The sequence below is a fragment of the Gallus gallus genome, chromosome 4 (genome assembly GCF_016699485.2).
Source record: "Gallus gallus isolate bGalGal1 chromosome 4, bGalGal1.mat.broiler.GRCg7b, whole genome shotgun sequence".
NCBI classification, from domain to species: domain Eukaryota; kingdom Metazoa; phylum Chordata; class Aves; order Galliformes; family Phasianidae; genus Gallus; species Gallus gallus.
This window is the reverse complement of record NC_052535.1, coordinates 67,824,994-67,837,582: the sequence shown is the minus strand read 5'-3', so window position 1 is coordinate 67,837,582 and position 12,589 is coordinate 67,824,994. Positions and strand designations below refer to the sequence as shown.

At 41.4% G+C, this 12,589-nt stretch overlaps 1 protein-coding gene across 2 annotated transcripts in view; it reads right to left on the bottom strand.

Annotated features, from left to right (window-relative positions):
• Positions 1 to 394: 394 nt before the first annotated feature.
• BEND4 (BEN domain containing 4) overlaps positions 395 to 12,589 on the bottom strand; it is a 30,368-nt gene continuing 18,173 nt past the window's right edge. Inside the window, exons 3-5 of one of the 2 annotated variants that reach the window (XM_420730.8) lie at positions 11,023 to 11,114; positions 7,316 to 7,556; positions 395 to 4,153 (exon numbers count right to left, since the gene is read on the bottom strand). In XM_420730.8, coding sequence (XP_420730.4) covers positions 3,936 to 4,153; positions 7,316 to 7,556; positions 11,023 to 11,114 — 551 coding nt within the window. In that variant the 3' untranslated portion in view covers positions 395 to 3,935. The remainder of the gene's footprint in view (positions 4,154 to 7,315; positions 7,557 to 11,022; positions 11,115 to 12,589) is intronic. The other variant, XM_015285472.4, reaches the window with a different exon arrangement.

Sequence of the window (12,589 nt, the reverse complement as noted above, 5' to 3'; positions counted from 1 at the left end):
AAGATTTCTCCTCCTACTGAGAGCCAGGATTTCCTAAAGAGGAGATGGTCAGCCAGCACTGAATTTTGGATTAAAATGGGATTTAAACTTCACTGCCTGAAAACCCAGGTCTTAAGACTGCAGTTGGGCACCTTCTCTGAGCACTCTATTTATCTAACCAGTGCATCAATATATAAACGTTGCCATATTTTGAGGCAAAAATGATTTATTTTATATTCATACTTGAATTCTTCATAATCTTTCCCTGTGCTTTCCAGCACTTCATACCAAGCAACCATTTAATGAAAAAGCCAGTGTTTGAACCTTGTGTGTAAATCTAAACCTAAAACGCATTTGTATTTAGAACCAATGGTGGCTGCTGTCGTTGTGGTGTGCACAGAGGGAGACAGAAAAGTTAACCAGAGACCAACTTTTATTGTGCATTGTTATGCAACAGAACAAATGGAACTGGAGGTATGTAGTAATAAAACCAATATTCAAATTAGGATTAACGCCTGAAATAGTAAACTGCAGGTAACAAATGTCTTTATAATTAAAAAATATTGACTGTTTAAAAAATTCTCTAAGTTTTTTATATTTTTTAAAAGAAATGTGTGTTGCCACATAGAAAACAATTCACACATCCTATAGAAATTGTCACAAAAACCTTACTAGTCTATATTACACTATGCACTTTTTTTGTACAATATCTGGTAAAGGTCTATCCCTAACCTGTACTTACTCTACACAGTACAATCATCGTTAGAAAGTATTCATAGAATTAACTACACCATAACAATAAAAATATCAGGATTAATGGTTTTTTAATCACAGTTTCTCCACAAATATTTGTCATAGAAAATATAGCGAAGGCATGTTGGCACAGATGGGCGTGCGGTACTGCTACACAAAGTTTGAGAGAAGGCAGATACATAAATGACAGTAAGATTAAAGAGCACGGAGGGATAAGACAAGGATCTATCCTCCTGGGACGTGCGGGAGTGACATGACGGATAGCAGCCTCCTGCTGCCAGCCTGCCGCGAGCAGCCAGCACAGAAGGGATGTGCTGATGTGCAAAGCACGGCGCGTCAATTCTGCTGTCTCGCTGTGCGAGGGCTTACAGCTATCTGTTATTTCAGCTTCCAGAGCGTTATACCGAACGTCTTGCGGCTACATCGATGCTTTGATGTGTGTGAATTTATAATGCCTTGTGACTCAGGTAATTGGAGCGAGTGGTGGTGAAGGGTTTTTGAAATGAGATGGGTGGGTCAGGAGTCAAGTGGCCACAACAGCAGTTAAAACAAGGGAGATGCTGTCGTTATTTCAAAAACAAGACTAAACCCAAAAAGAGATGAGCTCCCCTCTTCTGACGCCTGTCTGTGGCTGCTAGTCACGTACTGGTGACTGCACGCAAGCGGCTGAGGGAAAGATTTTGCTCATAAACGAAAGGTCCAAACCTGCAAAGCCATTTCCAGCGCTGAAGTGGTTTTCAGGACAAAACTATACACGTGGTTATTTTGCACAGTATGAGAGCGCAGGACTGTGAGTGGTACCAGGACACTGGCTATGCTTTTTACACTAAAAGTAAAGCTAGACTTACAAGATATTCCAGGAGAATCCTCAGGCTACTAAGTGAGAGAGGTCTGTCCAGTCCAGTAATTCTGTCCTGAGACTGTTAAAAATGAAGCATCTGTATTGTTTATCTTGTGTGTTTAAACACTGGAAAGGAACTGTCACAATGTTTACAAAAATACAGCATGATACATATCGCTGTGGACAAATTTACAGTATAATGCTGACTCGCACGCTCTGACATGTTTTACCAAGTAGTTCTGGCAAGTGTCACCACATAGAACATACACCAGCAAGACTTACACCATCTGAGCAATGTAACATCTTCTATAATAGTTCTCTTAAAAAACGTGTAAGTTCAACACAGAAAAGCTACTATAGGATATCTGTACTGTGACGTTTCTATACACCGAGTTTCTCCCCCCTCAGCCACAGCACCTCACTGACTGGTCCAAGCAAGTCACCTCTGCCTGCCATGAGAGATGCTGCCCCCAAACCCCTTGGCCTGGTAAGGTGCAGTGTGACTGAACTGCTGTTAATGTTAGAAAATGAATTGGTTCGTCTGCGTCAGATGAGCGCCTACCAGCCCCCTTTTAAGAAGTACCAAAATAAAAATAAGTCAGGAGGTATTGGACATTTAAGGGCCTAAAGCATATCCTGGCTGAGCAGTGTGCACACAGAAGCCTGCAGGCCGCTCACAACAGCGGGTGACGAGGAGGCCGATGCCAGGACAAAATGGTGGTGTGGGTGAGCTGCCATTTGTGGGACTGCCCCAGGCCCTTGTCTCCAGCTAGGCCGGGGCTATGGCTGCACCGCACTGCAGAGAGCCCTTCCAGGCCCTTAAGGGAATGGGCTGTGTGTTTCCTGCTCTGCCCGGGGCATGGGAGAAGGTTGGGAAAGAGAGGAGAAGGGTGGAAGGAGGAATTAGTAGCTTCTCCAATGGTTTGAGCAAAGTGGGTGGGAAAGCTGGGCAGTATGAGACACACGTTCAGGAGAATAAACACTGATGAGGTAGCACTAAAGGCGATCAAAATTTGGAATTTCTTTCCAAAAACTAGTTCCCCATCCCCATCTGTTGGGAAACATCATCCCAAGGAGGCTGGGCCAGGCACTGACCAATGCCAGCAGCAGCCTGGGCGACTGACCAGGGTATGGAGATGGAAACACCCTGATGCTGAAAGGAAAGGGGATTGTTTCTTTGGCATTACGTATTTCTGGAGTGCATCAATTTGGAGGGACGTGGGACTCCCAAGCCTTTGAAATTAAATGTTTGAAAAGGATAGATTGTTTTTCCTTTACATCAGCCTCTGCTTCCCATATTGTACTCTGCTGTGAATTGGCTTCTCTAGAACACATCCTTTTTTACAGCTCTTAGTCTGGATCCCAGGCTTACTTCTCTTACAAAGAAATGCTGAATTAGGATTTTCTAACTCAGCTCCTCCCTGAATGCACCACTGAACATCTGACTGTTGAGACCAGCACATTGCCTCATCTATTTTGAGGAATGGATACAAAACACAAATTAAAGCAAAACCAAGAAAAGACAATTAAAAACCTCTAAAGCTACATAACATAGTTGCAGAATAGCAACAGACAAAGCAAAACCTGTCCTCTGAAATGGCAATTTGTTTTTAGCAATCTTTTTTTTTTTTTTTTTTTTTTTGATGAGAACTGTCACGATCGAATCTAATTCCCCAGAAACCTAGATATATATGGTCTCTATCTGACACATGAAGAAATTTTTATCTATTAGAAGAGCCTGTTATTGTTCTGGGCCTTTGAAAGACTCTGTGGTTGACGACTGGTGCTGTCTGATGCAAGAAGCTTAATTTCCTGGCATAGTTGGCTAAAGGAGGTCCCTGAATTTTCCATCTTACGTGGTATTTTAAGATAGCATTTGTAATTATGCTACTTCCTGTTATGAAACGAGTGACCACTTCTTTTATTGTCACAAGCATGGAGACGTGTTCTTACATCTCCTACTCAGGAAAAGCAAATAGTATCTGGTTGTTATGTCTGAAGTCCAGACCTGGGCCTGTTAGAAATACGCAAATAAAATGGCAGCTTTTGTTTCTTTTGATATTTTTGTAATTTTTAAGTCATCTTTTCTCTAGAACTAGATGAAGCAAACTGCAGTTTCCCCTTGGGGTGCTACACAGAGCTTGCAAATAATAGGCACTGAGAAATCCCATAGGGCAGATTTTGAAATGGATGTTTTTTTTCTGTAAATGAGGATATGATAGAATGGAGAAGCTGAAATGTATGCAGTATGTGTTCAAACATGCTTTGGACTCTTAAATGACTTCAGGGTAAGTATGCTTAACAAATAGTCTCTTCTAAATTAACCGCTTGCTACTGTTGTGTGAGTTTCCTCTCACTGCTGTCAATCACCAGATCCATCTTGCATACCTCTATTGAAGACTTCATCCTGTGACCCCGGATGGTCAGTCCCTTCGTAATATGAGTTCCCATTGTGAAGGAAAGTCCCCACTGCACGCCCCTGACGAGCGTGTCCTACCGCGTCGCTGAAGACCTTGTTGATTTGCTCTTCGGATGGCATCCACCAGTCAGGGTTGGAAGTACAATGCATTCTAATGAACTCTGCAGGAAAACAGGTAAGAATACAAAAACCAGCTTGTCTTGGCAGCACCTGCTATCGCCCAGACACCAAAAGCCCATGGGAAATAAGAAACAGGGCATCACTGTTCTACTTAAGCAGAAGAAAAGCCTTATGGGAAATGCCATGATAATGCCAGCTGGACCTACTGTACTTCTCTACAAGTGTGCTTCTTCACATGCATGTCTGCTCTTCTACCTGATGGGACCTGAAGATAAAATCCCCTCTTGTAAAAAGAATTAATTCTAAGTGACATTTATGATTCAGCGTCTGCAATACACGTAAAAGTTAGAAGTTAAAGCTGGGATGTGTTTCACTTGAAACCTGTTTTATGTGTGTGGTTACTTTCAAGGACCTTCATCATCTCCCTCTGCTGGCTGCTGGAACACCAGCAGGCTGCAGCAGCACGCAACCCGCTCTAAAATGTGACTACTGGCATTTCAGTTCGGTGCTACTTTCTCCTTGGAGTTTCTTTCCTTTTAAGTCCTGCTCTTTTCATCTTTTGGAATCTGACACTTGTTTTTCAGAGACTAAACTGGCCTAAGAAATAGCTAAATGAGATGAAAGGACTAAATTGGGGAGCCATGCAATAGCTATCAATGTGTGGGAAAGTGAACTCTACTGCATGTAATTTGGCCATTTAAGCTGCTGCTGCTTCTTCTATAGACAGCTGTTCATGTGTGATGATTAGCTTTTAAAATTTCTTTTCAGATTCTTTGATGTGCAATAACTACACTTGCAGAAGATGCCTCACCCATTCTGGAATTGTAACTGCTAGACAGATCTCCAATAGGTGTTCTTTGGACTTTGAAACATCTAAGTCCAATTTTAAATGTGAGGGAGCCTCATTAGATGTATTGGATATATTGTATCTTATAAGGAAACCCAGCTTCTTATTTATTCTGTAACATTAGTTATTCCCTCATGCAGTGCTGCATCTCCTAGGATATTTTTGAATTCCATTTTCTCCTGTTGACAAGCCAACAGCGCACAATAAGTGGAGAAAGGTAACTTCCTTACTGTCACAACATCTTGAGACCAGGGAATCCTGTGCTCCTACATGAGTTGCCATGCCTGCAAGATATCTCATCTGTTGGACAATTAGGATGTGATTTTTGCATAGCTCTTCCAGCAGTGTGTCTGCAGAAGTGACAGCCATCTAGGATTTAAGTTCATTTCCCACACAGTCAACAGTAATTCCTAGTTATGTTCACATGAGACTTCACAAACATATTTCTTTTCTTAAAGTAATGGTCACTATGCAAAGGATTAGTCTGATAACTTAGGAATGCTGGGCTACTGGAAAGCTGGTTCCAGACAATGGGCTATTGTAGGAATAAACTGAAAATGTTTACAGATGTTTAATCCACTCTGAGTGCAGAGAGTAGCAGTTTGCTCTTCTGGCCATGGTGTGATATGCTGGTAATTAGTCAGACGTGTTACCTGGGCTTGCAAATGGGTAGGAGCCAATAGCTAACCCTTGGCACTGTGGAATGTCATAACATTCCCACCCACACAAGAAAGTCCAAAGGGACAACTGTCTGTTTGGCTTTCTTAACTACACTGAATGTTTTGACTTCCTGTTCAAGATTCTGAAAATTAAGACAATTGGCCTTTCTCTTTCTCCCAAAGAATGCTTCCACATTCGGTCTCCTTAGTGCCCAAAGAGGCAATTAGCCATACATGTAAATTCATCTACGGGTGGAATTACTCTTAGTCCTAGTGGGAAGAAGCGGGGGAGAAAGAGGAAGAAAAGGGCATTAGCTCTCTGTGCACAAATTGTTAGATGAAATGTAAATCCATTTAGCAAATAGTATTCATCCCTTCAGCCTTCAGTTTCCAGAAGAACTTCTGAGACCCTGAATCCAGCTCCAGACTCCATTGTGGCATGCTGTGCAATGGCCTTGCCCTTCTACTGAGCACTCATGGACTGTAAGGACTGACAGAGTATCATATAACAGGTTAACAGGTTCCTTCATAGTATAAGAACATCTTTGCCTAATTTGGCTGTATATAAAAACCGAGTTCTTTACCTGGTTACATCAATGTGCTACAACTAAAGTTATGATTTGCTTGGCCTTGCTGAATTCCTCTAACCCAAATGGGAAGAGGCTCCGTCTTATGTGTAACAACTTGGAGTTGCTGTTATGTGACTAAAAAATATTACTGTTGGCTGCTGAAAATCGATCAGTTTACACCACACTGACGAATAAAACATCAGTGATGTGAAGCTGAAGTCAGCTCAATCTAAATTTAAGGCATGTGCTCATAGAACACTATAAGTAAAGTTCATTAAATAGATGATAAGCAGATGCATTTAAGAAATGCAGGCACCAATACTACAAAAATATTTTTTTAAAGCAGAACATTAAAAGGTCCTGCTTTGTATGTTTCATTATAAAGCATGGCAACAGGTCTTAAAGTTTCAAGAAACCCAAGTATGAAATGCCACAACAGAAAATTCTTCTAAATCTAGGTCCTTTTCCTGTATTGTCCAACATCATCACTGTTTGCTGTTGTGAATTGCTTGTAAAACTTTTTGAGGCCAAATGTGAGGGTTCCCTAACTTTTACAGTAAATGTTACATCACTATTTCAAAGAAGTTACATCCTTGACAGTGCATTTGTACACACGTGTATTTATCTATCTAACCTGCAGGTGTTCTTGGCCCTAATTAAAGTCCAAATCTATTCCAAATCCTGGTAAGGTTTTGATTTAAAGGCCGTTCACTGACTTGGAGTGCCATTTGCTAAAAAGGTTTGGCTAAAAATATTCCTTTGGTTAACTTTACTGTGTATCAGCATCAAAGAATGTCCTGTTGTTTTACTACAAAGGAGGGCAATCAGGACTGTCTGATGTTCCTTTGCTGTTTCACATACATTGGTGTCATGCACTCATTGACCTATCTCCTCCCTGAAGTAAGCAGCTCTGTTTTTTTCCCATTCAAATATCTATACACATAAATATAATACATACATACACATATGTATGTATTAAAAAAAAGGGGAGGGTTTCTGGCTGCTTGTCACTTGTCTCTGAAACCCTTTCTAGATGTGCAACTGTCAGCCAAATGCTTCTACTGAGCCAGAGCCAATGCGGTGAAATGAGATCACATATGGTGGACACTGAGCGAAAGGATGCAGTACCTCTGAGACATGTTACTTTTACTGGATCCAGAGGACGTCTTTCAGGACCTGTCTCTCCTGACTGCACTGACCTTTTCCTTTTCCCAAGGCCGCATGAGTACTTAAGCTCATCGGTTGTGAAAACAAATCTGATGAGATATCGAAGGAGCCGCCGTCCGTCTTTCTTTGATGAATTTACAGCTTCATCCCACTGTTTACTAGTGATGTAGACAGGGTAGTTGTTCAGCAACTGCTTGCTCCCCTGCAAAAAGGAAATATTTCCATTGCTTATTTTACAAGGCAAACAGCTTGTGCCAGCTGCAATAAAAACACATGCTTCTTAAACAGCTGGGATACTGACAGGGAAACACACACCGAGGTGAACACATCATTGCTCTTAGTGGGTACCTTTTCAATTACATTTCCATTTTTTATAACTGCAACTTGGCAAGGTGAAAGGAACACGTTTAAGAGATGGCTACCGATAATTTGCACTTCAGCAAGTAGGTCAAGAACCAGCGACTGGATATACTATTTAAATATAACCTTCCCTCTTAATCTGTTAAAACGCATGGAAAGGGTCTTTGAAGAGCATGATCAAATGGATCACTTCACAGCAGCTGACAGTTTTCCTCAGAGGTGGCTCTTTTGGTCTATTTTTATAATAAACTTATCACTTCTGTAGTGCACACCTGAAACCTGACAGCAGTTACGTTACTGTGAAAAAACATAAAGAAAATAAATAAAGCAACTATGAAAACTAAAAGCTTCATTACTATTAATGAATGCCATATTAACTCAAATTACAGCTTTACAGGAATGCCACCGTGTCAGCTGGAAAGAAATTTTGCTTTTAACCTTTGTAATTTGTGTGCTTTAATATTCCAACATTAAATGAATGCGGAGGGACTAATTATGGGGATTCCTGTAATCCACACCCATTATAAACCCTCTTGAGTCAACTGTACCTCAATCGTGTTACTTTCATTCTCGCCTCCTATAAAATGCTACAGTTTGGGATTAGTCAATTAATATATGATGGTGCTGTTGATACAGTAAATCAATAAGGAAATAAACCATGCAAATAAACCAACACCACGCCCTCTTAGACACTTGTAAAGTGATGCCTGCTATAAAAATACTTTATTAAAGTGCTTCTTACACCTGCGTGCTATGCTTGTGGTCAACTGCTGCAAAGTTACCTTCCCTGCTTTCACACCTTTGATACCTGAAAACTCTTTTAAGAACTGCTCTTGTGTCTTTTCATGTGGTTATAAAAGCATGCTGGGGGCACCTTGGGAGCATCTTTGAAGCTTTTCCTTGAGATTTGCTTTTAATTTTTTGATAGTTGGTAAGTAAGCACGAGGCTGAAAGCAGTGAAGGCTGTGAAGAGGGGTCACTGAAGAGTCTCTTGGTACAACTTGGAACTGTCACCTCCCAGTGTGTGGAACACCTCTAGGAGCATCACCTATGTGATGGCATGCCACCTATTTGCCTCACTGCAGACCTAACTGGCTTTGTGCAAACCACTGCAAAGGCAGCCATAGGCAAATCTAAAACTCAGCAACGGAAGCCAAAATATAAAGGAGGAGATGGGCCTTGTTGCTCTGATGGCCAAATATCCCAACGCAGTTGGAGCTGACACTAATATTTCCTTGGCTTGTTCCCTCAGATGTAATGCACATCTAACCCCAATGTCGGCACTTTTTTTCCAGCGGCTTGCTCCGCATCCCTTTTATACATACCATAGATCCCCGAAACCTCCTTTTTTTCCTATTAAGATAAAATACAGCAAAGCAAGAACCTTTCTTACTGATACTGGCACAGCTGACTATGGGCGCTGCCTCGCCTTTAGGCAAGGCAGGCAGGAGCAGTGCAATGCCAGCCCTTGCACAGCCTTATGCTCCAGGCTCACTCCCTGTGTGAACACTGGAACACTGTGTGTTCAGGATGGATGCTCGTGGGTGGCTTTGCTAAGCAGCAAGTTATCCTAAAAGCCACCTTTCTGTTTAAATGCATCTCTCTAATGGAAATGTGGGTTTTTAAATCTAGTGCAGGAAGGCCTCACATCTAAATTTCATGAGAGCTCCCATTACTATTAACTGTGGAGAAGGTAATAAATTTTGCGTAATTTCCTCAGCCCAAATTTTATTATACTTCTCTCTTATTCCCACTGAAATTTAGGATATTTTTCCTTGTTCTTCACCAAAGGCATGATACAGTGTTATGATATTCTGTTGAACAATTACTGTTTCCTGCTACAGATACACTTTCATTACTTGCTGCCAGAGTGAGGCACTTCTGGGCAAAATACTCGTGGTAAATATATGATGCAGTTTGATGCGTCCAGCAGTCATTAAACTAAAACAAACAGAAAACCTTCCAGAAATGAAATAAGCAGATCCTGAAGGATGAACTAAAGTACAAATGTGTTCATGCTTGTATTTGTACATGATTAAACTTATGAATAAAAGATTAGCATCTAAGTGTTTAATTGAATAAAAAATTCTGTCACATCATGACAAGTGATTCCATGTGGGCATTACAGAACAGCCTCATTTTTACTGTGCTGGAAAAATTTAGTTAAACAGAAGAGCATTAAAAAGGGAAAATGAAACACTGGAATGTATTGGAGTGATAACATCCAATGATATATAAATATAAATATATATGTATAGCAATTTGCACAGAGTAAAACTGAAGAGAGAAGCAATCCAACGCAAAGTCTGAACTGCTGCAAAGCATCTTCAGCAAAACTGTGCTCAACTGGACTCTGTGAGACTTGCACGACATACAATTTATATGAGGAGCAATGGGAGGTCAGACTACACCTATGTCTTCCCTCCTGTGGTTTTGCTTGCGTGAATGACATGCACTGACATGTATGGACTATATATATGTAAGCATACATACAGAGATAGACATTTTTTACATGCCTGAATAGGAACACATTGGAACAAAATTAACGAGTTACACCGGAGCTGATACCCATGCCTATGGGAGTCTAAGGGGAGGACATCAATTCCCTGCTTTTTCACTGAAGCGCTTTCAAAAGGCATATAATTACAAAAATCCCCAAACTTTGCATTAAGCACAAAATAGCCAATGTGTAACGTTTTGTTTGGGATCCTTTCTGAAAAGAAAGGGTGCTCCAAATACTTCCTGAAGTCATGCAGTGGCTCTGGTGGCTAAACGAAGGAAGTCATTTGTAGTTCAGCTTAAACCAGCTCAGGGCTGCATTAGACAACAGGAGGCTTTGTGGGAAGCTGGAGGCAGCCCCACTTTTTTTCTTTACAAAGTACTTGTTGGCCACAAGCTGTCCACTTCCTCCATCTCTCTCTTCGGGCTGGCAGTGCCTTAGCCCCCTGTCTTTGGCCAACCAGTAGCACCCACTTGGCTGGGAGTAGGAGGGGGGTTTCACCAGGCTCCCTGCTTCCAGCTACAGCTTTCACCAGACCAGCCCCAGCCTGAAGTCCACCTGTCACTCATCAATCACCATCCCAAGGGAAGGGGAGAGAAAATTACCCAAGTGGGATGGATGCAGATGCACTAGTGATGATGCTCTTACGTTGTGGGGATTTCTGTACCAAGAACGACAGTTTAATTAAAGATTTTACATATTTTACTATTACACGTATTCTTCCAGCAACTTCTAATTTACTTTTCTACAGGTTTTCAATGAATTTTCAAACTCAAAAAATAAGTAGCTTGTCTTCACCGTATACTACCTCAGTCGGATGGTCTGTTGGCTGTGGTACCATAAGTTGGTTGTGATGCTGAAGCACAGTCTTCAAGTAATCTAAAACAGTCTGGCAGGGCACTGCATGAAACAAATGGCAATTACTGTATATTAGCCAGCTAGCACAAAATAGGAAAACGATATTAAATCAAGCAGTGTTCTTCAGGATTTGTGTACTTCTGTGAGATTTATTTCAAATAGGAAATATTCCTCATTTTGATTTGTGCTGTCATTTCATTCAATAAATACACAGCTGACGCTGTATTATTATTTCCTATGAGGAGCTCTCTGACATTCTTCTTATTTTCTGCCTGCTAGTTTGTAAACTAGGCTTTCTCTAGTTTGAAATGACAATTATTACAGATGCAAATTAGGTCAGCAGTAATGATAGGAAAAATATCTGTAAATACGGTAAACAGCTCAAACCGTACAAACAAGAAAACACTCCTTGGACCCAAACCATGCATTGATTATCACATAAATATGCTCCGATGTTTCTGAAACCGCAGCATGATTTACCATACCGAACAGATTTAATGATTCATATACTTTAATTTCTTTTCCCTTCCTCCTTCCAATTTTTTTATAAAACTAGGTGTTAGGCAAATTGCTTTATTTGCCTTTCCCTCATCCTTCCCCCTTCCCATCCCCACTGCCCTCATCCATTTCAGCAGTTGTACCAACATCCTATTCCCTTCTGCTGAGGTGATAGGTTAATTAGGGATGATTCAATTACAGGTCTGTCTTAAGCAGATGCTGCCACATCCCTGATTAACTCTGGAGTATTTTTGAGATACAGTGCTTTTCTCCTGAGCCTGAAACACGGTAGGAGACTTAAACAGATATTAATCCAACATTAAAACCGACTCCTCCAAGACTAGATTAGCATCATTTTAAAGGTATCAGTCTCACATTGTGTGTGGCTTGTTTCAGTAAAGTATTCAGAGATGTTCTTAGCTTCAGCTAGAAATCCAGAAAAAGAAATCTCAGTGTTCCTCCTTATTTATTAATTAGTTTCCAGCCTTTACAGCTGGCATCTGGGGCTTTGTCTCAAGCTGGCAATCAGAAAGCAAGCAGTCAAATCACCAACATTGTATGAAGGCAGGATTTACAGTGGCCTTCCCCCAGTGTTTTGCACTCCTCCCTGGGCACTCCTAGTGGGTAATAACAAGCTCCTTCCTAAGCACTGCTCTCTGCTTGGCCCTGTGTGAAGCAGTGTCATATCCAGTGGTGTGTACACAGAAGCTGTGCAGAGTCCCTGGCATGGGTAACAAATTCATAGAATCACAGAATCATAGAATGGCCTGGGTTGAAAAGGACCACAGTGATCACTGAGTTTCAACCCCCCTGCTATGTGCAGGGTCGCCAACCACCAGACCAGGCTGCCCAGAGCCACATCCAGCCTGGCCTTGAATGCCTCCAGGGATGGGGTATCCACAAGCTCCTTGGGCAACCTCTACCAGTGCGTCACCACCTAAGGCTGACTTATCTGTAAAGACTCTCCTATATCATTTGACACAACATATAAGTACTTTGCCATGAAGTTGTGAGCTTAT